The sequence below is a fragment of the Tupaia chinensis genome, unplaced genomic scaffold (genome assembly GCF_000334495.1).
Source record: "Tupaia chinensis unplaced genomic scaffold, TupChi_1.0 Scaffold146828_1, whole genome shotgun sequence".
In the NCBI taxonomy this organism is placed as follows: domain Eukaryota; kingdom Metazoa; phylum Chordata; class Mammalia; order Scandentia; family Tupaiidae; genus Tupaia; species Tupaia belangeri.
In genome coordinates this window covers 1,643,517-1,669,927 of record NW_006206682.1, presented here as the reverse complement: position 1 = coordinate 1,669,927, position 26,411 = coordinate 1,643,517, and the positions used below count along the sequence as shown (strand labels likewise).

General features: G+C 40.6%; 1 protein-coding gene across 12 annotated transcripts in view; it reads left to right on the top strand.

The window, feature by feature from the left end:
- Positions 1 to 26,411, top strand: part of SLMAP (sarcolemma associated protein) — a 160,126-nt gene that overhangs the window by 53,536 nt on the left and 80,179 nt on the right. For 8 of the 12 annotated variants that reach the window (XM_027768554.1, XM_027768551.1, XM_027768548.1 and 5 more), the window contains exons 2-3: positions 10,024 to 10,177; positions 22,635 to 22,707. In XM_027768554.1, coding sequence (XP_027624355.1) covers positions 10,024 to 10,177; positions 22,635 to 22,707 — 227 coding nt within the window. The remainder of the gene's footprint in view (positions 1 to 10,023; positions 10,178 to 22,634; positions 22,708 to 26,411) is intronic. The other 4 variants (XM_014584422.2, XM_027768550.1, XM_027768555.1 and 1 more) reach the window with 1 other exon arrangement.

Genomic DNA, 26,411 nt, shown 5'->3' with positions numbered 1-26,411 from the left:
TTATTTATTCATTCATTTTATTTAACTTTATTTATTTTTTAATTTGGTCAGAGAGGGACAAAGTGAGAGAGAGCGAAAAGTGAGGGAGAGAAAGTGAGAAAGTAAGCCGCCAGGTCTGGGACTTGAACTATGGTCAGCTATGTGGGAGTCCATCGCCCTTAACTGCTATGCCTCCTGCTAGCCCCTTAAAAATATTTGAAAAGAATTAGACTTTATTTATTTATTTTAATTTGACCAGAGAGAGACTAGGGGTGTGTGTGGGAGGGAGTAAGAAAGCAAGCTGCCTAGTCCAGGACTCAAACTGTGGTCGGCCACGTGAGAGTCCAGTGCTCTTAACCACCACACTACCTATCAACCCCTAAAAAAAATGCCTCCTGCTAGCCCCTTAAAAATATTTGAAAAGAATTAGACTTTATTTATTTATTTTAATTTGACCAGAGAGAGACTAGGGGTGTGTGTGGGAGGGAGTAAGAAAGCAAGCTGCCTAGTCCAGGACTCAAACTGTGGTCGGCCACGTGAGAGTCCAGTGCTCTTAACCACCACACTACCTATCAACCCCTAAAAAAAATTTTTTAAGAGAGATTTTTGCTCCAGGGCATGTGCTCTCACTGGAGAGAGAGACAGACAGACAGATAGAAAGCAAGAAATCACACACACCCTCTCTTGGGGAATGGCCACGCTGCAATCCCCCCCCCCCCCCCCGTCTTCCCCCCCGGTTCTCCTCTTGGGATCTTGGGCACACAGGTACATGTGCCCAGCATTAGTTTTAAGCCACTGGGTCCAGGAATTCGAACTGTAGTCGACTATGTAGTAGTCCAGTAAAGTAACCATTATGCCATCTGCTGGTCCCTGCTGGTCCTTGTTTATTTAATTTTATTTATTATTATCATTATTTTTTTAATTTGCTATAGGACACATGCGCTCACTAGAGAGAAAAGGGCTGGAGAGTGAGTAAGCAAGCTACCAGGTCCAGGACTTGAACTACAGTCAACCATCTTAACAACCACGCCACCTGCTGGCCATCTAATATACATTTCTGTGAAAAAAATGCATTTTTGAAAACCTTGTGTATTTAGGTTTTCTTTTATTTCTTTCATCAATATTTTGTTTTTAAATGTACAAGTCTTTTACTTCCTTAATTAAATTTATTAGTAGATATTTTACTTAATTATATGCTATTATAAATAAAATTTCTTTCTTAATTTCCTTTTGAATTGTCATTGCGGGTATATAGAAACACTGCTTTTTGTGTGTTGACCATGTAAGCTGCCACTGTGCTGCATTTATTAGCTCTGATAGCTTTCTTGTGGGTTCTATGGGCTTTTCTATATATGGGATCATATTGTCTGTAAATAGACTTAGTTTACTTCCTCTTTTCCAATTTGGATGCCTTTTATTTCTTTTTCTCGTCTCTAGCCAAACCTGTCAGTATAGTGTCTAATAGCAGTGGTAAAAGTGAGCATCCTTGTCTTGTCCTTGATGTTAGAGGGAAAGTTTTCCGTCTTTTTATCATTTAGTTCAATATTATGTTAGCTGTGGTTTTTTTCATAAGTGTCCTTTATCATTCGATAGATTTCCCTTTAACCCTAGCTTTCTGTTTTTATCATATAAGGATAAATGCCTTTTCTTTATCACACAAGATGATTGTATGTTTTCCTCCCTTCTTTCTACTGGATTGTTGGAAAAGTCATGATGCATTTTTTTCCTACAACCCAATGTTAATGTGGTGTATTGTGGGTTATTTTGTTTGTTTGTTTGTTTTCTTTTTACTTCTGAAGTTGAACTACTTGAGGTAGAACCCACTTTTCCAGCCATATCAGCCACTTTTGTAGCTTGGGTGACCTCAGAATTAGGTAGAACAAAGATGAGAGCTTTGTGCCCATCTCACGTAGCCCTGAGACAAGTTAAATCAGACCCAGTAATTCGCGATGGGGCCTGCTCTGCTCCCTCTGGAGCCCAAAATCCAAAAGAAGAATGGAGGAGAAGGGACTGAGGGGCATGGCCATCCCCCCTTTGGGGTGATTTTTTGCTTTCTGTCTCTCTATTTATGTCTCTCCAGAGAGCACACATGTACTATAGCAGAAATCTCTCTGAAAAAATATTTCTTCCTGGGGCCAGCATGATGGCTTGGTGGTTTACATGCTGGACTCCCACATAGCCAACCTCTGTTTGAGTCCCCAACCTGGTGGCTTGAAATTTAGGCCAGGCAGGTGTGCATGTGTGCCCCAAATCCCAAGAGGAGAATAGAGGAGAAGAGATTGTGACATGGCCATCACCTCTATGGGGTGATTTCTTATTTTGCCTCTCTTGTTCTCTCTGTGGTGACCTCACACACTCTGTGGCAAAAAACCTTAAAATTTTTTTTCTTGGGACCAGCAGTTGGTGTAATGGCTATGTCGCCGGACTCCCATGTAGTCAACCGTGGTTCAAGTCCCGGACTAGGTTGCTTAAACTCACACCGGGCATGTGTGCATGTGTGCCCAAGGTTCTGAGAGGAGAATGGAGGAGAAGGGATTGCGGCATGGCCATCCCCCTTAGGGGGTGATTTCTCACTTTCTGTCGCTCTGTCTCTCTCTTTCTGCTGAGCGTACGCGCCCTATAGCAAAAACCTCTCCAAAAATTTTTTTTCTTCCTTTTTATATTTTCTTTTTCTTAAGTCATTATTTATCTATTTAGTCACTCTTGTGCTCTTCCTACTTTCTGAAATGAATTTTTTCTTGTATTTCTATTTCTGTTTTGAGTTTTTGTGCTATATCTGGAATTTTATAATTGTGATTTATGTTGTTCTTCATGCCTTGAACTATTTTCCTAATGTCTTTTAGCTTGTTTTGAAATAGAAGATTACAATTTTGATCTGTTCCCAAGGTCTGTTTTCCATTATCCTTAAAGATTTATTCTGCTTATTGTCTTTTTTTTTTTTCCTTAAAATAATTGAATGGGATGTAACCTTGATACTTTTGTTGCTCATTTTTATGTGAAATTAGTTTTCTTGAACTTTAGAAAGGGGTCATGGTTCAAAATAACTTTTGTAATTCAAAGAGCTCCCTCTTCTGTTGTTTTTGTAAAACATTAAAAAATAGGTCACTTCGTCACTTCACTTCTCGCTGGATCTTAACTTTCCTGGACTGTATTGGCTCTGTCCTGCTCCCTTTTGGCTCCTTTCCCAGAGGCTTTCCTTCCGTCCTTGTGGAGCTCTATCCTAGAAGGCAACTTTGTCTCATAGTTTAAAGACTTCCTATGGCTTAGACTGTACTGTCCTCTTGTGAATTTTACCTTGTATTTATTTGTTACTGCATTAGGCCAGCTTCTTTTCCCAAACCGTCCTCCATACAGTCCAGGGAATACCTAGTGGCAACATTGGTGTTCTCAAGTCCTTTCCAGTGTCCCCATTGCTTCCCGTGTGTTTTTTGCACTGGTGGTGGTTCCCCCACAACTCACCTGTGTTTTGGGGTTTGTGTGGATATTACGTCACCTAATTTTTCATAAACGCTGTCCATGGGAGTTTGGTTTACTGCCTTAGCCACTGTGTTTAAGATTAGGTGGTGGCTCAGGTAGGTTGGTTTGTGCCCATTAAGTATGCTGCCATATCTTTTTGTTTTTTCTTTAAGTTTTGCTAAGGGCACATGCACTCACCGGAGAGGGGAAAACTGAGAGAAGGGAAAGTGAGAAGTCACCCCCTAGTGATAGTCACACTGAAATCTGTACTTATCTGTTTTTTTCTTGGGACCATGCACATGTACCTGGCATGTTTTTCAAGCTGCTGGGTCCAGGACTCGAACCGCACAGTTGACTGTGTGAGATCCAGCCACCCTAACCACCATATCACCAGCTGGCTTGTGTTTTGTAGATTCAAGATCTATCTTGTAGCATCAGCCATCTATCCACAATCCATCCTGCATTTAGGGGAGTAAAAACTCCCCTATGTGTTGGGACCAGCGGTTGGCATAACGGCTGTGTTGCTGGACTCCCATGTAGTCAGCCCAGTTCAAGTCCTGAACCCGGTGGCTTATACTCTCACTGGGTATGTGTATATGCGTGCCCAAGATTCCAAGAGAAGGTATGGCCATCTCCCTTGGGGGGGTGATTTCTCCTTTTCTGTCTCTTTGTCTTTCTCTGTCTGTCTGGTGATAGCATGCCCTATAGCCAAAAAACCTCTCAAAGAAAACAAAAGCTCCCCTGGGTGGATGTAGGCGTTGTGACCTCTGGCTTATGGCATGTCTACAATGTTTGTGTTTTGTTCTGAAGCTTGAGTTCCAATGTTACTAACTTGTTGGTGTTTAGGTATTATAAAACCTATCAATGTAGAGAGGGTTAGAAAGAAACAGCGTATCATTATAGTGGAAATGAAGGTATTTACAGATTGTAGTAAAGTGGAAAGTGATGCAAATACATGCATTTGTGGAATGAATTAATCTACAGAGAGAACTTTCTGAAGGCCAAAGTGTAAATGATACAGCCTATGAAGTGCTGCATCTGTGTCATTGAAGTCAGTCAGCTAGAGACAAAAAGTGACCAATGGGGCAGGAGCAAACCTTTTAGTTGGAAGATAGCCATTGATGCCTGTATTTTGGGTGTTTGAAGTTCTTTCGAGGAAAAGCAAGGAGCTGATCGAAGAATTAAAGAAAGAAAACAGTGGGAACCAGCAGTTAGCGTAATGGCTATGTCGCTGGACTCCCACGTAGTCGATCGACCGCAGTTCGCGTCTCGGACCCGGTGGCTTAAATCTCACGTCGGGCGCGTGTGCGTGCGTGCCCAAGATCCCGAGAGGAGAATGGAGGAGAAGGGATTGCGGCGTGACCATCCCCCCTGGGGGGTGATTTCTCGCTTTCTGTCTCTATGTCTCTGTCTGTCTGGCGAGCGCACGCGCCCTATAGCGGAAAAAAAACCTCTCCAAAAAAAATAAAAGAAAGAAAGAAAGAAAACAGTGAAAAGTCTGCTGTTGCACTTTGGCCACAAGGCACAGAATGTTTTATAAATTCAGGGCTCCCTGGGCCAGCTCTCCCAGCCAATCAGTAGTGGTTACATTGCTGGACTCCCATGTGGCAGACTGCGGTTTGAATCCCAGACCCAGTGACTTAAAAAATCACTATGGGTGCATTTGTGTGTGTGAGTGCCCAAGATCCCAGGGGGACAATGGAGAAGGGATTGGGGCATGGCCATCCACCTGGGGGGTGATTTCTTACTTTTCCTTTCATTGTCTCTGTCTCTCTCCGATGTGCATATGTACCTAATTGGAAAAAAAAAAAACTTTAAAAAAAAAAGAAGATAAATAAGTTCAGTGCTCCTTACACATTTGCTCAATGTTAAAGTGAATTTCAGGTGGCTGCTGCAATGGCTGCTATGGCATCTTCAGGCTAGTGGGAATAAAGATAGGTAAAGCTTCAATAGGTGCTTTTTGTTTGTTTGGTTAAAACTGATCTAGGAACCAGCAGTTGGTGTAATGGATATGTTGCTGGACTCCCATGTAGTCAACTGTGGTTCAAGTCCTGAACCTGGTGGCTTAAACTCACACTGGGCGCATGTATGTGGGTGCCCAAGATCCCAAGAGGAGAATGGAGGGGAAGGGATTGCTATGTGACCATTCCCCCTGGGGGGCTGATTTCTTGCTTTCTGTCTCTCTGTCTTTTTGGCGAGCACACATGCCCTATAGCAAAAAAAACTTCTTCCAAAAAAAAAAAAAAATCTAAAGAGGGACTGGCAGATGGTGTAGTAATTATGGTGCTGAACTTCCATGTGGCCTACTGTGGTTCAAATCCCAGACCCAGAAACTTGAAACTGTTGCCGGGCGCATGTGTGTCCCCAGAATCCCAGAAGGAGAGTAGAGGAGAAGGGATTGTGGCATGGCCATCCCCCATGGGGAGTGATTTCTCGCTTTCTACCTCTCTGTCTCTCCGGTGAGCACATGCACCCGATAGTAAAAAATCTCTTAAAAATGAAACAAAATAAACTGATTTAAAGAAAAAGCCAGATAGAAAAAGTTTTATTAGTATAGAGGAAGATAGTTCTGGGTTGAAAATGACAAAGGACCCACTAACATCCCTACTTGCTGGAAACACATCCCAGAGTTGAAAGCATAGTCCCTTTCCAATCTTTTGCAAACAAGTTAAGCTCTTAATACCATTAGAAACCCAACTCAATAGTCAATAGAGTAGACTCTGTACAATGTAGACTAAATAGTAGTGATCTAGGACATACAGAATCATTATTTTTAATATCAGTCATACAAAACACCCAAGGGCAGAAGTTAAATCATAGCATTGGAAATATTTCTTCAGAGACCTAAACTAATGTGAGCTAGTTATACACAAGTGCAGAGGGCCAGGGGCATGAGTGGAGGTTAGTGTGACCCAGAGGATGAGGGGGGAAGAAGGGGGGAGTGATTGAATTCATAGAGAACCAGGAACCAGGTCATGCAGGGATTTGGGATTGCAATGGTAAGAAGTTTGAGCTTTTTCCTAAGGTGTTGGGAGCCATTAGCAGGCTGAGAACAGGAAGAATGCGTTACTCAAGGTAAATGAGGGCAGAGGTTCCGCAGTGTGCTTTGGACAGTAATACGGGATGTCAGAATGAAAGGAACCTAGATTAATGTTAAAAAACTTTTTTTTTACAGTCCATTGTGATTTTAGAGTTATATAAAATCTACAAACATTGATATATTCATACATAAATATGTTTCTTTTTATTTGCTTTTCAGCCAAGTTTTCCCAAATAGCACCAAATCTTATTTTACTTACTTTTGATTTCTATTCTGTTCCCGATCCTGTATATAAAAGAAGAGCTAGTTGCAACCCACTAAATTGACTTAATAACCCACTAATGGATCAGAATTTGATGTTTGAAAACCACTAATCCCCTTATTTGACTTGCACAGGCACGCATAACTGAAAATAACCAAACCAGAATCCAAATATCGCCACATTTCCCAGGAATATATTTATTAAAAAACAAAAGAAAAACCTCTCCCTTATAGAATATAATAGTAAAGTACCAGTGTAGAATTTTTTTTTTTTAATAAATGTTCCTATTTTCTGGAAGGTATTCCCTGTGCTTACCTCTTTGGTGTGAAATAGTAAGGTAAAAAACAAAACAAAACAAAACAAAACAAAAAATTGTGGAATACTAACATGGTTTTCTTTATTAATGATCTGTAATTAAATATAAAATTGTTAGCCAAAATAACAGTCTTTTTAGAATTATAGACAGAGAATAAGTCATTTATAGACAGTCTGGTGGCCTTTACATTGTTATTTAAGAATTAATGAAGTGAAATGTTATTTTCACATTTTCTGCAATTGCCTTCGTCTTTTCTAATGTTTCTTTTTGCAAGAGACCTTGTAGCAGGAGTGAAGAATAAATGAAACATAAAGGTCAGTGTGGAAGTAATGGGAAAAAAACAACCCTTTTAACATTTTTATTTGAATCATTGCTCCTGTGTTCCTTAGCTCTGTGACCTTTGGAAAGATGCTTAATACACCTATGTCTCACTATTCTTATTGATGAATAATAGCAACAATATCTAAATCACAGCTTTACTGTTGAAGTCAAGTGAGGGCCTGATTGCATAATGTGTATTTTAATGTATAAAGTGTTTTCTTTCCTTTCTTCCTTAGGAAGGGGTACTGAGAAAATATGTTCTGATCACAAGTAGGGCAGGAGAGTGTAGAAAATGCAAAAATAAAGAGACATCTGCCAGGGTGGTGGAATGAGTTTGTAATCCCAGCAACTCAGCAGGCTGAGGCAGGAGGATCCTGAGTTCAAGGCCAATTTTGGACAATTTAGGGAGGGGTCTCTTTAAAAAATTGAATGAATGTACATCTTTTTAATTAGTTGCTGTCTTCTTAGGATGTTTATGGTATGTGATCTCAGTCGTTCTGATTTATTCTAGGATTGATAAGTGATAAGTAGATAGGCTTCCTTTGCCTCCTGAACACTTCCTTTTTAAAGTGGAAAAATTCCCCTTGTGATGAAAGGCAGGTTCGGGAGGACGGGAAGTAGTACCTTCATAACTGATTCTTGTGTTTTAGTTTCTTGTGTCTCAAGTCCACATCTTCACAAATATTTTACTAAAAGGTGCATCAGCCCTGATACCAAGTATAACAGCTCACTGATAGCTCTTAATTGTAGGTGTTACTGGGAATCACTTGCCTTGGCCTGTACAGTAAAGAATATTTCCTTTGGATAAATGACATCCTGCAAACAAAGTTACAAAGTTAAAGAATGAGGGGCTGGCAAGTGGTGTGGTGATTAGGGAGTGCTGAACTCCCGCATGTCCAACCAGGGTTCCAGTCCTGGATCTAGCAGCTTGCTTTCTAATTTTCTCTCTCTCTCTTTCTTGCCAAATTAAAAAATAAGTAAATAAATAAGTAATGTTTAAAAAATATTTTAAAATATTTAAAAAAAATAATCATTTTCTTGAACTTTATTTATTTATTTATTTTAATTTGACCAGAGAGGGACAGAGCAAGAGCAAGACAGAGAGAAAGTGAGAAAAACAGCCTCCTGGTCCAGGACTTGAATTGCAGTGGGCCATGTGAAAGTCCAGCGTCCTTAACCACCACTCCATCTGCCAGCCCCAAGTAAAATAATTCTTGGGAAAAAAATTTAAAGAGTGAAACAGAAAAATAGAATTAGAATTTTGTCTAGCTGCCCCCCCCTTTTTTTCTTTTTAAAAATGACAGCTTTATTGAGATGCAATTTATACACTTATAAAATTTGCCTTTGGGCCAGCAGGTGGTATGGTGATTGTGGAACTGGACTCCCATATGACTGACCATGGTTCAAGTCCCAGACCTGGTGGCTTGCTTTCTCACTTTCCCTCTTTCTCTCACTCTCTCTGGTCATATTAAAAATAATACTAATAAATAAAATTAAATAATTATTTTTAAAAAGTTACCTTACAGTGTATCATTTAGTGGGGTTTAGAATATTACCAGAGTTATACAGCTGTCACCACAATCTGACTTTTAGAACATTTCATCACGCCTAAAAAGAAACCCTATACTCATTCTCCACCTGCCACCTCAGCCTCTTGCAATTGCTAATGCACTTTTTCGCCTATATGGATTTGCCTATTTTGTATGTTTCTCATAAATGGAATGATATAATACTGCTCTATAGTATTCTGTGATGGACTATTCTTAGCATTGTGTTTTAAGGTTCATTCATGTTGTAGTATGCATCAGTACTTCATTCCTTTTTATTGCCAGATAATAGTCTATTGTATGGACATATCACATTTGTTTATTCATTTATTAGTTAGTTGGTGGACATTTGGGTTGTTTCTACTTTTTGGCTATTATGAATCATACTGTTAAGAACATTTGTAGGGACTAGCAAATGGCATAATGGTTATGTCGCTGGACTCTCACATAGTTGACTGTGGTTCTAGTCTGGGACCCAGTGGCTTAAAACTCACTCTGGATATGTGTGCATACATGCCCAAAAATCCTGAGAGGAGAATGGAGAAAAAGGGAAGGTATTTTGAGGATATATTTTTCAGTTCTCTTGAATATGTACTTTGCTGGGTCATACATAGATTTTATGTTTAACATTTTGTGGATTTAATTATTTTCCAAAGTGATTATACCATTTTGTCTAACTAGATTTTAAATGACCCAATTTTAGAGTTCTGTGTTTATATTTGTTGAAGGGAAAATGTTAAGTGGGATAAAACTCATCTACAGTATTTTGCAATGTTGAGAATACTTTTTTCGTTTTTGTTACAGGGAGCTTACACTTGCCAGACAGAGACACAGAGAAAGAGAAATCACTTTCCTGACAGAGTGACCACACTGCAGTCCTTTCTCCTCCATTTTCCTCCTGGGATTTTGGGCACATGCACATGTACCTGGCATCTTCAAGCTGCTGGGTCTAGGACTCGAACCATGCAGCTGACCATGTAGAATCTAACACCTTAATCACGATGACACCTGCTAGCCCAGGAATACTTTTAAAAAAAAGAAAAAACTATGTTTGGCATTATATCTGTTAATCTTTGATTTTCTTTTTTTTTTCTTTTGGCAGTTTTATCTCCAAGACACTAAAAGCAGTAATGGTACCTTTATAAATAGCCAGAGATTGAGTCGAGGCTCTGAAGAAAGTCCACCATGTGAAATTCTTTCTGGTGACATTATCCAATTTGGCGTTGATGTGACAGAGAACACACGGAAAGGTACGGGTATGGATCAGTTTTTCCTATTATTTGTTGTTTTACAATTAATTTTTAATTTGGTTACTTAATATTACAAAGCATTAATAAGGTTTTTATAAGCTTGTAAAAGCAACCTAAATACAGCATTATATGTAGTGAAAAACTAAAAGTTTCCCATTTCCCCAATCATTTTTCTAAAATTTTAAATATTCAAATATTAATTAGTAGTTTAAATACTTGAGCAGATTATGAAATCATAGGACACTCCTTGTCAGTTAGGAAGCAGCTGGCTGTAATGACAGGCTATCCAGCCAAGACAAGCTTACACCATAGGATAGCTATTATTAATAATGAGGCTTAGTGAAAAGTCTGGAGGGTGTAGGTCCAGAGTGTGTCCTGTTGGCTCGGTTGTAAGTCAGGGTCTCAGTGTTCTACTGTCCTACCGTCCTTACTTACCATGTTGGTTTGTCATGCTGCTGTTTGCTGTCTCATGGTCACAGGCTATAGCCCCAGGTGACAGTTTTCTTTGACTAATGTCCCGGACAAAAAAGTTGAAGTGGGGACAGAATGCCTTCTTGTTGAGCTCTCTTTTTACGTAGAAAGAACGATCTTTTGTAGAATCTTCCCAGTACATTTTTTCTTATGTCTCACCTGGCAGTATGGGTAAGTCTCAAACATAGCTGCCTACGGCTATTAAGAAACCTGAAATTGGGAGCCAGCAGTTAGCGTAATGGCTATGTCGCTGGACTCCCACGTAGTCGACCGCGGTTCGCGTCCCAGACCCGGTGGCTTAAAACTCATGCTGGGCGCGTGTGCGTGCGTGCCCAAGATCCCAAGAGGAGAATGGAGGAGAAGGGATTGCGGCGTGACTATTCCCCTGGGGGGCGTTTTCTCGCTTTCTGTCTCTATGTCTCTCTCTGTCTGTCTGGCGAGCGCACGTGCCCTATAGTGAAAGCCTCTCAAAAAAATAAAAATAAAAAAGAAACCTGAAATGGGGGCCAGCAGTTAGCGTAATGGCTATGTCGCTGGACTCCCACGTAGTCGACCGCGGTTCGCGTCCCAGACCCGGTGGCTTAAAACTCATGCTGGGCGCGTGTGCGTGCGTGCCCAAGATCCCAAGAGGTGAAAGGAGGAGAAGGGATTGCAGCGTGGCCATCCCCCCTAGGGGGTGATTTCTGTCTTTCTGTCTCTCTGTCTCTCTCTGTCTTTCTGGCAAGCGCATGCATCCTATAACAAAAACCTCTCCAAAAAAGGAAAAAAAAAAAAAAAGAAGAAGCCTGAAATGTTACTTACCTGGCAAAAAAGTAGAAGGAGATCCATAAGTGGCATAGATTTTTTTGTTTTGAAGGTTTTAGTCATAGAGTGCATGTGCTCGCCAGAGTCACAGACAGAGGGAAAGTGAGAAATCACTCCCCAAGGGATGGCCTCCCTTCTGCTCTATTTTCTCCTGAGGATTTTTGGCATGCACACACACCTGTCATAATTTTCAAGCCACCAGGTCTGAGACTCAAACTGCAGTTGGCCATGTAGGAGTCCAGTGCCTTAACCACAATGCCACCTGCTGGTCCCACCATTTAATATTTTTGGACCACAGTTGACTATGATTAGCCAAAATGATGGAAAGCAAAATTGATGATAAGGGAAGGGAACTCCTGGATTTATATATATAGTTTCACTTGTGTTGCAATCCTATATTATTTTTACTGGGTTTTGTTGGCCTCCACTGGAGTTTGATTTTGATATTTGAATTTGGGTATGTCCAAAGTGTTAGGAATCTTCATTTACCATTGTAAAACAAAACAAAGCAAAAAAGAAAAGTTATGTTTTGATAATATTGACTACTCCTTACTAAGATAACTTACGTATGACTTCATGTTACTAAGATAACTCAGCTTACGTATGACCTTACTGGGTGGGTATGGCTGCATCCGACAGTCCTGTATCTGCTGTTGCGTTATCACACCTCCTCTGGTACTAAATCACTCAGCAGGCAGGGCTGCTCAGAAAGTGGAGCCCCAGCTGTGAGCAGCACACAGAAAGGAGAATTGGATTACACGTTCTCTCTAAGGAATGTATCTTCTTGGCTTACATTTCCTAAAGAGCATTATTAGATATTGATAAAAGAAAGAGGTAGTCAGATACTTTTAGGAAATGCTTAAATAACCTAAAGTAAGCAGGACTTCTTACAGGCTTTAATGTGTTCATATATGTGCAGGTTTCCAAGAGAGTGGCCATAGAGAATGGAGATCTTTTCATATTCCTCTAGTCACCTTCCCCATCTATCCGTGAGGGCCACTCTTTAAAAAATGCCTTAGGGGGAACCAGCAGTTAGTATAATGGCTATGTCGCTGGATTCTCACGTAGTCGACCGCGGTTCGCGCCCCGGACCCGGTGGCTTAAAACTCACGCCAGGCGCGTGTGTGTGCGTGCCCAAGATCCCAAGAGGAGAATGGAGGAGAAGGGATTGCAGTGTGACCATCCCCTCTGGGGGGTGATTTCTCGCTTTCTGTCTCTATGTCTCTCTCTGTCTGGCGAGCGTACGCGCCCTGTAGCGAAAAACCTCTCCAAAAAAAAGCCTTAGGAAGCTAAGAGGATGAGCCTGAGATTCAGGGTTACCTGTAGTATAATAATATTTCAGCATCATTAGGTTCTTTAGATCTTCTTTGAAGATTTACCTGTCTTTTGTGCCAACTTTAAGAAAATTAAGTAAAGATTAAATTTTTATTACTTAAAGTGCTGTTTCTTCTGGTACCTATTGACTTCAAAAATTGACTTATGGGACTAGCAAGTGGCATTGTGGTTAGGGCACTGGACTCCCACATGGCTGACTGCAGTTCAAATCTGGATATGGTTGCAAATCATCTTTTTTTTTTTTCATTTGACAGATTTTTACTGTGTGGGCATGTGTGCTCACCAGAGAGCCAGGGAAAGCCAGAGAGACAGAAAGCAAGAAATCACCCCCCAGGTGGCATGGCCACACCGCAATCCCTTCTCTGTTCTCTCAGGATTTTCAGCATGCATGCATACACGTATGAGTTTTAAGCCTTCAGGTCTGGGACTCCAACTGTGGTCAACCATGCACCTTAACCACCATGTCCCTTGTTGACCCCCAAATAAATACTTATTTTTTAAAAAGGTGACTTATGCATGGGCTCTTGGGAAACAGCTGTGTCACAAGTTATGTACTACCTATTTAAGTATATGCCAAGAAAGAAAAAGTATGCATTTTGTCCTATGCTAAATAATACTGTGGTAAGCTTTATACCACTAGTAGAATTCTAAAATTATACAGTAGTACTGGATATACTGCCTGGATCAAAGAAGTCAAAAGGGGAATTTCAAACTAGGAAAGAAAAGAGACTTTTATATCAAAATGTAGTAAGTTTTTAATCAGATAAAACTTATAATCTTAAATTCCTTTAGTATTAAAGAAGAAAGACTGAAGGAACTTGGTGCTTAGCAGAATAAATTAGAACAATAAGAAAAAGAAGCTGGGGAAAAGTTAAATGCAGAAATTAATCAAACAAAATTCTAGAAAGGATTCTATTTCTATTCTATTATTTTCAAAAGGAAAATCTATTTCCTTGTCTCAGTCAAGATTATTATTATTTTTTAATGAAAAAGAGCAAGAGAGAGGCAGGCAGTCTCCCCATGAGCCAGGGCCACAGATATATGCCCCCATGCCCGGCCTGTCCAGGCCAGTCTGGGACCCAGACCCAGTCTTGTGCAGCAGGGCCCTGCAGCTGTGGCACACACCATGCTGGGCCTCAGCCAAGGTTTTGACAACCTTTTTTCTAATCCGCAGAGGCTTAATGTGAGGATAGGAAACGTAACCTTTTTATTCTGTGATCACTCAGCTCCCTCTCCTTAGTCTGTCTAAACTTTATTTCGTCATCTTATAAAATAAGAATCATGGCGCCAGGTGGTGGTACAGCTGGAATGCAGATGGACCCACATAAGAAGGGTTCTGGGTTCGCATCTCGGTGCTTCCTTGAGCACAGAGGGTGTATGCGACTGTGCCTGTGATCTGGGCCAGCTGGGTCTAGGGATAGATTATGGTGTGAAGACCCTGTTGCGGGTGCCTCTGTGGTCTCTGTCTCTGATGGAATAAATGAATAAGTAAGTTAATGGCTGTGTTGCTGGACTCCCATGTGTTTGATCCCATTTTGAGTCCCGGACCTGGTGGCTTAAACTCACACCAGGTGTGTGTGCATGTGTGCCCAAGATCCCGAGAGGAGAATGGAGGAGAAGGGATTGCGGTGTGACCATCCCTCCTGGTGGGTGATTTCTTGCTTTCTGTCTCTCTGGCGAGCGCATACACCCTATAACAAAAACCTCTCCAAAAAAAAAAAAAAAAAAGGAAAGAAAGAAAAAAGAAAAATAAATCTAAAAGAAAAATAAATCTAAAACAAACAACTATGGGAATCTTGATTCTGCTACCTTAGTTGGTTGCAATACAATATTCAATGTCCAGCACGTGGTGACACAGTGTTCAGTGTGAATACTGAAATATATAAAGTACTCAGCTTGGCCAGGTACTATTATTACTAAAGCCCTTGGTAATCATTGCCATTAAAGATGTTCCTTTCTCGGGAACCAGCAGTTAGCGTAATGGCTCTGTCGCTGGACTCCCACATAGTCGACTGCGGTTCGTGTCCCAGACCCGGTGGCTTAAAACTCATGCCGGGCGCGTGTGCGTGCGTGCCCAAGATCCCGAGAGGAGAATGGACGAGAAGGGATTGCGGCATGACCATCACCCCTGGGGGGTGATTTCTCGCTTTCTGTCTCTATGTCTCTGTCTGTCTGGCGAGCGCACGTGCCGTATAGCGAAAACCTCTCCAAAAAAAAAAAAAAAGATGTCCCTTTCTTAGTAGCTTCAGCCTACGGCTCCTTTATTTGTTCTTTGGGACTCATCATTGGCACTTCAAAGATACTCTCACCAACTTCCACTTTCCAGCCGCTAAGGGAAATCACAAAGCTGACTCAGCACAGACTGCAGCAGGCTGACTAAGGGAGCCTGTGCAATGGCATTGCAGTCTCCTTTAGTTCTTTTGGAAATGGATGTTTGGGTCAGCTGGTAAAGTGGTGGTTAAGGCAGCTGAACCTCACATGGCCAACTGTGTGGTTCAAGTCCTGGACGTGGTGATTTGAAAAATGCGCAAGAGACATGTGCATGCATGCCCAAAATCCTGGGAAGAGGGAGTTTACAGCGTTCCCACTCCCAGTGAGAGGAAGTTCCTCACTTTCCTTCTTTCTTCTCTGTCTCCCTCCAGCGAGTACTTGCATCCTCTAGAAAATTAAAAGAGAGAGAGAGAGAAAGGAAGGAAGGAAAGAAACAAAGAAAATAGATTATTAGCTCAGGCTGTATACAAGAATTACCTACAGTTCTGTAAAACTGCAGATGCCTGTTTCCCATCCTTTTGTCCTAAGGAACATTGCTAGGTTTGGGCCCTGTGATTCTGTCCTACAGTGGGTTTGAGAACCCTACTCAGTGAAGTCCACAGCAGCAGCTGTGCCCAAGTGCCATGTTTCTTTCCCTTCTTGCCAGTCAGTCCTATAGCTGTAGTGCTAACTGCTTGCCGATTGTTACCTGTTGCTGTCCTACTGTCACCTAATAATTACTCTGTACAAAGCTTACTTTCCCCTTCAATCTAGACTGTTCTACTGACTTCCCCATTTCTTTCACTATTCCATCATTCACACACTCTAGCTCAGAACCTTTCTGAAATCTTCCATCTTCCTTACACTAGCAGTTAGTGTCACTTGGGCCATTTGCCTCCTTCCTTTTCCTCACTACTTTCTATTTTCCCGTTCCCCTCCCAGAGTGTTATAGTGGCTTCCCATTTCTGGCCACCATATTCTGCCAACAACCTACTGCCTCCAGAATATTTTTCCATTACAGCTTTGTGTGGTTTTCCTGCTTTTGGAAGTCTTAGGTAGCTGTCACATACAGCAGAATGAAGTTTGAAATGCCTAATTATACACTTGCTCTAGAAAGTGTGGACTCATTTCTACCTTTTCATTTTGTTTCCCATTAATCCTCTTAATGTATGTTAAGCTGATAAACTGAATTATTTAGAAGATGGTATATAGAAAGGATTCTTTTGAATCCTAGTACTGCCACTTACCATAGATATAATAGTAAATAAGTTACATTAGCCTCTTTGAACTCAGTTGTCTCATCTGTAAAACAATGTAATATATACCTCCAATAACCAATAGAGACATTTTTGTTTTATTTATTCTTCTTCTTCAGTTTGACTAGAGAGAAACAGAGAGAAAAAGAGAGAGAAATCAAGTCTCCAGGTCCAGGACTCGAACCGTAGTCAGCCGTGTGGGAGTCCGGCACCAGTAGAGAGATTTTTAATGTGGACAACACAAAGTAATGATAAATGTTGGAGATGGCAGATGTATTTATTTCCTTGATTTATTATGTACTATAGACATGCTTTGGAAAAAACACACTAGGGCCAGCACATGGCTGACTGTGATTCAAGTCCCAAACCTGGTGCCTTGCTTTCTCACTTTCCCTCCCTCTCTCTGTCTCTTTCTGGTCAAATTAAGAAAAAAAAAATAATAATGAATAAAATTAAATTAAAATAATTCTTGAAAAAAAAAAACACTATAGAGACCAGTAGATGGCATAATAGTTATATCGCTGGACTCCCACATGGCCAACCACGGTTTGAGTCCTGGACCCAGCGACTTGAAACTCATGCTGAGTGTGTGAGTATGTGCCTAAAATCCCAAGAGGAGAATGGAAGAGAAGGTGTGGCATGGCCTTCATCCCTGGAGGGTGATTTCTCATTTTCTGTCTCTCTGTCTCTGTCTCTCTGGCGAGCTCACACGCCCTGTAGCAAAAATAATATCTCTATAAACAAAATAAAACAAAACAAAAAAACTATACCCCATAGAGATGTACATTTTAAATGACAATAAAATTATTGCTGTTTAAAAGATAGGACATAAAGATAACTATTGACATGGTTTATCATAAGAAAACATGTGCAGTGTTCTCAACACGGGCCTGGCCCTAGAGCACCTTGAGATAGAGGCTCTTCAGCTCCTTTGTGTCTAATTCCTCCCGCGGGCCTCCTTACGTGCACACACTCTCACTTCCTTTTCTTTTCCTCTCTCTCTAGCATAACCATATTCTCTGCCCTTCCTTTTGTTTCTAGCTTTTAAATTGTCTTCTCTTAGCCAGCAAGTGGCAAGATGGTTGGGACACTAGAGTCCCACCTGACCAACTGCAGTTCAAGTCCCAGACCTGGCGGCTTGCTTTCTGTCTGTCTCTGGTCAAATTAAAGAACAGTGATGATAAATAAAATTAAATAAATAATTCTTAAAACAAAATAGTCCACTTCTCAGGAACCAGCAGTTAGCATAATGGCTATGTCGCTGGACTCCCACGTAGTCGACTGCGGTTTGCGTCCCGGACCCGGTGCCTTAAAACTCACGCCGGGCGCGTGTGCGTGCATGCCCAAGATCCCGAGAGGAGAATGGAGAAGGGATTGCGGTGGGACCATCCCCCCTGGGGGGTGATTTCTCGCTTTCTGTCTCTATGTCTCTCTCTGTCTGTCTGGCGAGCGCACGTGCCCTATAACGAAAAAAAAAAAAAAAAAACTCTCCAAAAAAAATTATATAGTCCACTTCTCTTTTTACTCTTTACATAAAGCCTCTTCCTCCCCTTGTTTATTCCAAATTCCGTGTTTGTACTTCTTGTAGCATGTGTGGTCCTTCCCTGTTCCCTCCCTTTTGTTGTTAAGAATTTCTGTTATTTTTTCTCTCTAAATTGAAATGTCAAAGAAAGGGACTTAGTCACAATCATCTTGGTTTTCACCATCATTCCCAGCATACTGCTTTGTAGCCGGAAGGTTCTCAGTGAATATTTATTGAGCAAACAGGTAAACCCAGAGGACTACCACTCCTCATGGGTGAGTACAAAAAGTAAGCTAATGAGCAGTATCACTGCATAGTACGCTAGAGAAATAAAGTAGTCAGTGAGTCCACATGCGTAGCATAGCGAAAGGCCTCCTCCCACCAAGTACGAGAAACGAGACTCCTTGCAGATAGAACTGACAGAGTCCAGGTCATTAAACATTTTGACATATTAGAAAGCAGTGACACTATCTCAAACTGCTGGAGTTTTATCCAAACGACTCCTAGGAATTAATGCGAATTAGTCCCCACCAGTCCAAGATGGACCATTTAAGGGACTAGCAAGCTGTGTAATGGTTACGTCACTGGACTTCCACACGGCTGACAGTTCGAGTCCTGGACTCAGAGGCTTGAAATTCACACCAAGGGTGTGTGTGTGTGCCCCACATCTCAAGAGGACAATAGAGGAAAAGGGATTGCGGCATGGCCATCCCCCTTGAGGGGTGATTTCTCACTTTCTGTCTCTTTGGTGAGCACACATGCCCAATAGCACAAATCTCTCTTTTAAAAAATGGGGGAGGGGGAAAAAAAAAGAGCCTTTGAGAATCAATATAATAAAAGCAGTGGACTGAAGCATATCAGTTATGTTCAAGTCTATGAACCTAAAATAATGCTAAAAAGGGGGAAGAAATTTGATCACCTTTGGAAGAACTTAGGAGACTAACTTGTCTTTCTGAAAATAGGTAAATGAAGAAAAAGAGTAAAACATGTATCCTGCCTTTGCTATAAGAATTATACCTGAGGTAAACAAGTAGCTGGTCCCATGTGTTATATAACCAGTGAGTTAATAAAGATAAGTATTGGGACCAGCAGTTGGCGTAATGGCTATGTCACTGGACTCCCATGTAGTTGACCACGGTCTGAATCCTGGACCTGGGGGTTTACTCACGCTGGGCACGTGTGCGTGCGTGCCCAAGATCCCGAGAGGAGAATGAAGGAGAAGGGATTGCCGCATGGCCATCCCCCCTGGGGGGTGATTTCTTGCTTTCTGTCTCTCTGTCTCTCTCTGTCTTTCTGGCAAGCACATGTGCCCTATAGGAAAACCTCTCAAAAAAAAAAAAAAAGATGAATATTAAATAAACTGTGCTACATTCCTTAAGTTTAATGTGTATTTTCAGATCATAGTAATTGTTTCATAATTATAATATCATCTTGATGATTCCTGGGTTTATAGTTTAATAAGTTAACCCCCAGTGTATTAATTCTATTCTTAAAGATGGGTTTTGGGTTTTGTTTATAATAGAGTGTGTGTGTGCGTGCAAGAGACAGGCAGAGGGTGGGAGTAGCACCTTCCACGAGGTCTGGCCATGCCGCAGCCCTTTCCTCCTGTCCTCTAGCCTAACGTATCCTGGACACTTGCATGTGTGCCTGCATGTTTCAGGCAGACGATGCCAGGTTTTCAAACCACAGTTAGTTGCTGGGTAGAATCTGGCTTCCTTTGAGCAGCATGTTACCACTGTGCCATGGAGCTGGCCCTTTAAAGATCATGTATTTGAGGTTTAATTTACTCACAACATTTGTTTTTACCTGTACAGGTCAGTGAGTCTTGGCTAAGGTATATAGTCACATAACCATCACTTGTCTAATCATGACGTGGTGTGTTTTCATCAGCCCTCATTAGCTTTTTTTTTCTACTTTTATTTTTTTAAAGAATGATTTAACTTTATTTATTTATTTTAATTTAACCAGAGAGAAACAGAGTGAGAGAGAAAGAGACGGAGAGAGAGAGAGAAAGTGAGAAAGCAAGCCTCCAGGTTCAGGACTCAAATCATGGTCAGCCATGTGGGAGTCCAGCGCCCTTAACCACCCCACCACCTGCTGGCTCCTCTACTTTATTATTTATTTATTTATTTACTTACTTACTTACTTACTTACTCACTTATTTTAATTTGACCAGAGAGGGACAGAGAGAGAGAGAGAGGGTGAGCAAGCCACCAGGTCCAGGACTTGAACCACAGTTGGCCATGTGGGAGTCCAGCACCCTTAACCACCGTGTCACCTGCCAGCCTCGCCCTCATTAGCTTTTTATCAAAGGTATATGAACTAAATAAATTAATTATTGAGGAAAAGGGATTGCGGCATGGCCATCCCCCTTGAGGGGTGATTTCTCACTTTCTGTCTCTTTGGTGAGCACACATGCCCAATAGCACAAATCTCTCTTTTAAAAAATGGGGGAGGGGGAAAAAAAAAGAGCCTTTGAGAATCAATATAATAAAAGCAGTGGACTGAAGCATATCAGTTATGTTCAAGTCTATGAACCTAAAATAATGCTAAAAAGGGGGAAGAAATTTGATCACCTTTGGAAGAACTTAGGAGACTAACTTGTCTTTCTGAAAATAGGTAAATGAAGAAAAAGAGTAAAACATGTATCCTGCCTTTGCTATAAGAATTATACCTGAGGTAAACAAGTAGCTGGTCCCATGTGTTATATAACCAGTGAGTTAATAAAGATAAGTATTGGGACCAGCAGTTGGCGTAATGGCTATGTCACTGGACTCCCATGTAGTTGACCACGGTCTGAATCCTGGACCTGGGGGTTTACTCACGCTGGGCACGTGTGCGTGCGTGCCCAAGATCCCGAGAGGAGAATGAAGGAGAAGGGATTGCCGCATGGCCATCCCCCCTGGGGGGTGATTTCTTGCTTTCTGTCTCTCTGTCTCTCTCTGTCTTTCTGGCAAGCACATGTGCCCTATAGGAAAACCTCTCAAAAAAAAAAAAAAAGATGAATATTAAATAAACTGTGCTACATTCCTTAAGTTTAATGTGTATTTTCAGATCATAGTAATTGTTTCATAATTATAATATCATCTTGATGATTCCTGGGTTTATAGTTTAATAAGTTAACCCCCAGTGTATTAATTCTATTCTTAAAGATGGGTTTTGGGTTTTGTTTATAATAGAGTGTGTGTGTGCGTGCAAGAGACAGGCAGAGGGTGGGAGTAGCACCTTCCACGAGGTCTGGCCATGCCGCAGCCCTTTCCTCCTGTCCTCTAGCCTAACGTATCCTGGACACTTGCATGTGTGCCTGCATGTTTCAGGCAGACGATGCCAGGTTTTCAAACCACAGTTAGTTGCTGGGTAGAATCTGGCTTCCTTTGAGCAGCATGTTACCACTGTGCCATGGAGCTGGCCCTTTAAAGATCATGTATTTGAGGTTTAATTTACTCACAACATTTGTTTTTACCTGTACAGGTCAGTGAGTCTTGGCTAAGGTATATAGTCACATAACCATCACTTGTCTAATCATGACGTGGTGTGTTTTCATCAGCCCTCATTAGCTTTTTTTTTCTACTTTTATTTTTTTAAAGAATGATTTAACTTTATTTATTTATTTTAATTTAACCAGAGAGAAACAGAGTGAGAGAGAAAGAGACGGAGAGAGAGAGAGAAAGTGAGAAAGCAAGCCTCCAGGTTCAGGACTCAAATCATGGTCAGCCATGTGGGAGTCCAGCGCCCTTAACCACCCCACCACCTGCTGGCTCCTCTACTTTATTATTTATTTATTTATTTACTTACTTACTTACTTACTTACTCACTTATTTTAATTTGACCAGAGAGGGACAGAGAGAGAGAGAGAGGGTGAGCAAGCCACCAGGTCCAGGACTTGAACCACAGTTGGCCATGTGGGAGTCCAGCACCCTTAACCACCGTGTCACCTGCCAGCCTCGCCCTCATTAGCTTTTTATCAAAGGTATATGAACTAAATAAATTAATTATTTGAACTCTGAGAGGTGTAATATCTGAAGAACAGAGAAAAACAACATACACTTTTAAACCAAGAATCAATTTTTTTCTCCTATAAAACCCATACACCGGGGGGGAGGGGGTGTTTCTTGAAATCTTTAGTAGGAAGAGAAGGAGGTAAGGAGCAACGATAAGTTGTCTGCACAGTGCCTGGTGTGATGTTATATAAAGATTTTGGGAGTAGAGGAAGAAAAAGCCATCAAGCAAACCAAACAAAAATTTTGAATACTAAACTGGGAACCTTAGACAGTGAGTTCTAGCAGACATCTCTGATTCTAGCAGAGCGTTGTGGAGGTATTTTCACTTGTCCTAAGTCTTGGTTTTCTCACCCATAAAGGATTGACTAGAATATTCCAAGTTGCATTATGCAGAACTTTAGAATTTTGTGAGGTGTGGTTAGGAGTCACGGGGTTAGGGACAGGAAAATCAGAAATAAGGACTGTATTAATATTTTAAACTGGGGGACAGTTAGGTTTGATGCTGGCAGACAAAGAAAAGGTACATTTCTTACATTAACTGTATTTCCATATATTCAACTAATTTTTTATGTACTTATTAAGCGTTGGAGGTTCGGGCACTTTTGGAAACAATTCTGTCTGTAATTCTGTCTTGTAATTGTGATTGATTGTGGCAGGGATGAGTTTGACTGGGGTAATAAATACCGTCATTAAATCACCAGATCTACTTTCTCTCCCAGAAGATACTACTTTTACGAATAAAATATATACTTAGATATGAAAGGTATGAAATGTTATATTTTTAAATAACTATTTTATCCTTGTTATTTGTTTGTTTTAACCAGTTACCCATGGGTGTATTGTTTCCACAATAAAACTTTTTCTACCAGATGGTATGGAAGCCCGGCTCCGTTCAGAGTGAGTATAATTTAGTGCTGTGAAGTTTTTGAATTAATTACCTTAGTTAATAATATTCTAGGTGATGATATTCTATTACGTTTTAGGATTATTTTAATAATGTTAGAAAATTGATACTGTATATTTTGGAATCTAATACACTTCAGTTTATGTCGCTTTCACATTAGTTGCAATTCTAGTAAATAGTAATATATTTGAGACAGAGGTTATTTTGTTTCCAATTTAAGTTTATAATTTATATTTTGATGGATAACTAGTTGTGTTTCACAGCGTGGGGTATGTCGATTTTTGGTGAGGGATAACTCACTCCTTTTAATCTGCATTTAATATAGAACTAATTATACTATGATTGCCTGTGCAGTTAATGCCAGTGTTACAATCTTACAGGACCTTTTTTTTTTGTATGAAGCAACATCAAGGTCATTTAGCGGTAGCACACAAGAAAGGGAAAAATCACTCAACAAAATCTAGATTTTAAAATGTGAGCATAAGTACACTTTGATCTTGTGCGTGGAGTATTACTATAAAACACTGAAGGGAGTGGAGTACTTTTTAAACTTGAACATCTTTTATTTGGGGGAACCTTGAATACACTAGAAACTTGTTTCAGCATTTCGCATTTTCGGTCCTCCAAAGGCAGAAGCAATGATTTGGGGTGGGAGGTTGAGAGAAGCGGTAATGTGAAGTAAGAGTGTACCAGCGAGTAGGAAGGAGAGAGGTTGAAACCCGCAGAACGAGGCCCCTGTTAGTGACAGTCTGTGCTTTCATTAGAATAATATATCTTCTGCTTTAGTTAGAAGCTACTATTTTTTAATTTTAAGTTATCTGAAGCAAGGTAGAAATGTGAAAACATTCTAAATTAAAAGTGTTTCTTATTTTAAATTATAGCTTAATTATTAAAATCGCAGTAAAATTGAATTTTTAATGTAACTTAGCTTTTATGAGTCTCAACAGTTAAGGTTTTAAAAACAAGAGTAGCTATATATTCATCAGCTAATGACATGGTTTCCTAAAGACCTTGGTGTTCGTATTTGATAATGAGTTGTTGTTTTGCTTGCTTTATTTTGTTTCTGGAGTCAAAAGTTTGGAGGAGTTTCATAAACATTCATCTGTGTTCTTGGGTTCCATCTAGTAGACCATGTGAATTTTTTAAAGAGTTATTTAATTTCGGGGCTGGCAGGTGGCGTGGTAGTTAAGGACACTGGACTCCCACATGGCCGACCACGGTTCAAGTCCTGGACCTGGAGGCTTGCTCTCTCACTTTCCCTCTTTCTCTTTCTCTCTCGCTCTGTCCCTCTCTGGTCAAAATAAAAAAATGAAATAAATGAATGAATAAATAAATAATAAAATAATTATAAAAAAAGAGTTATTTAATTTCATTCATTATTATTTATCACTTTCCAGTTTGGTCAGAGAGAGACAGAGAAACAGAGAGAGGGAAAACGAGAAAGCAAGCCACCAGGTTCAGGACTTGAACTGTGGTCGGCGCCTCTAGCCCCCATGCCACCTGCTGGCCCCGTGCATGTGAATTTTTTCAAACTCTGTTTCAGTTGTGGTGGTTGTAGGTGTGGTCGGCGCCTCTAGCCCCCATGCCACCTGCTGGCCCCGTGCATGTGAATTTTTTCAAACTCTGTTTCAGTGAATTGTGTCCCTATCCCCCTTGTTTCCCCAGCCCTTTTCATCTTTGCCCCTGTTACTTTGTCATTGTTTAGTTTTTCTTGTGGGGTTAAACATTAGCATATTTTAAAAAGTGCTGCCAGTTTCTTTGCCTATAATCTGACTTTATGGAGAAGATGAATTTTGAATTGGCGATTCTCTAGAGCTTGAGGAAGACCAGAATAGTCTTTAGGTGTGGATAGTGCAGTCATAGCCAACTCCACCTGTGCTGTGACTTAATCATTCATCACTGGAAACATGAAGATGGTAATAGTACTTCGGAGCAGGAATTTAGGAGGATTAAACAAAACTGTGTACTTAAAGAGCCTGGTATAGTGCCTAGCATATGATAAACACATGATAAACATGATCTGTTTCTGTGACTCTAATTTTTGTTTGTGTTATGTTTTTAGCAATTAAGATGTTTTTAAATATGCCAGAATGCCTAGAATTCAAGGTCCATTGTGTAATAGCATTTAGTGCTTTTAAGATCTTCAGTAGGTAGTTCTCAAGGAACAGATTCTTTTTCCTTTTTGATCTTCATTATAATTTTCGTTTCCTTCCCTTCTTCTTTGCTTCCTTCCTTTCTTCCTTCCTTCTTTCACTGTAGGGCATATGAGCTTGCCAGAGAGTGAGAGAGAAAGTGAGAAAGCATCTTCCAGGGGAGATGGCTACGCCATAGTCCTTTCTCCTCCATTCCCCTTTTGGGATATCGGGTGTGCATGCACACGTGCCTAATGTGTTTTTCAGGTCACAGGATCTGGGACTCAGACTGTGCATTCAGCCATGCGGGATCCAGCCCTCTTAACTACCTTGCCACTGGCTGACCCTGCACAAGTAATTTTCTAATGATACGGAACAGAAATTGCCTATAATCCCACCATTCTAACACTAAATAACTTGGCATTTTCTGCATTTCTGTGTTCTGCTTTTTATGTACATATGGATCTTTATCATAATTCAAACTAAATATACCTATATCTAAGATTTTGTACAATGTGAATATTATATCTATACAAAATATATATCACTTATGGAATATATTGCTAAATTTTCAGTCTTTTGTTTGTTAACCAAATTTTCAGGAGACCAGATTTTGTATAGGGTTACTAAGAAAACTGAATTTTAAAAACCTCATTAACGCTATTTGCCTCCATTTAGATTTTCTTAAATTTGTCTTCCTATATGTGCATATTTGCAGGGAGAAGGATATATGCCCCAAATAATTATCTCTGGGTGCTGGCATTGAGTAATTTTTAATGATTTCCTAATGTTCATTTCATACATTTCCCATAGTTTATATGTTACTTATATAGTCAAGAAATATAAAATTAATGTTTTAAATACCCATTCTACTTTTATGGAGTAGGAGAAAACTAAAGTTTTATGTAATTTTCATGAAATTCATGAAGCATCAGCTTGTTTTAGACTCTGGGGATGCAGGAGTGAATTGATTTTAGTTCCCGAGCATATAGACATGTGATCAAAGAAGATAAAGGACTGGGTAGGCCTAGCAAAGTCTGTGCCGGACATCACGGGTGCTTAACACCCCTTCATGTGGCATTGTAGTGCATTCGCGGCTAGTTGAAAAGGAACAGTTTTCAGGTGTTTGCAGTTAGTATGGGATCAGAATTATGTCCACCCTTAAGTCTTGCCAGAGTGTTTCTCAGCAGCTTACACTTGATGAACCACTAGAATCTAGGACCTTTACCCATTCAGCCTTCAAGCTGCCGTGTTAGGGTAGCCTCTAAGATGTGGCATAAGCAGGAACTAGTAGGGGACATGATGGATGGCAGCCTTGCTCTGTCTCTTCTGCTGACCTTCAGCATACATGCAGCACCTCACGGGCATTGCTGAGTTGGGACTGTGGTCTTTCTTAGGTGCACTGTTGTCGTGGGAACAGTGGTAATGGTCAGTGCTTACCGTGTAAGAGGCACTGTTTTGAGCTCTTTACATTAACACATTCACCATATAAAGTTGGTTATATAGCTTTATTTCCATTTTATGGATGAGGAAACAGACCTGTATCTTTTTTTTTTTTTTTTTTT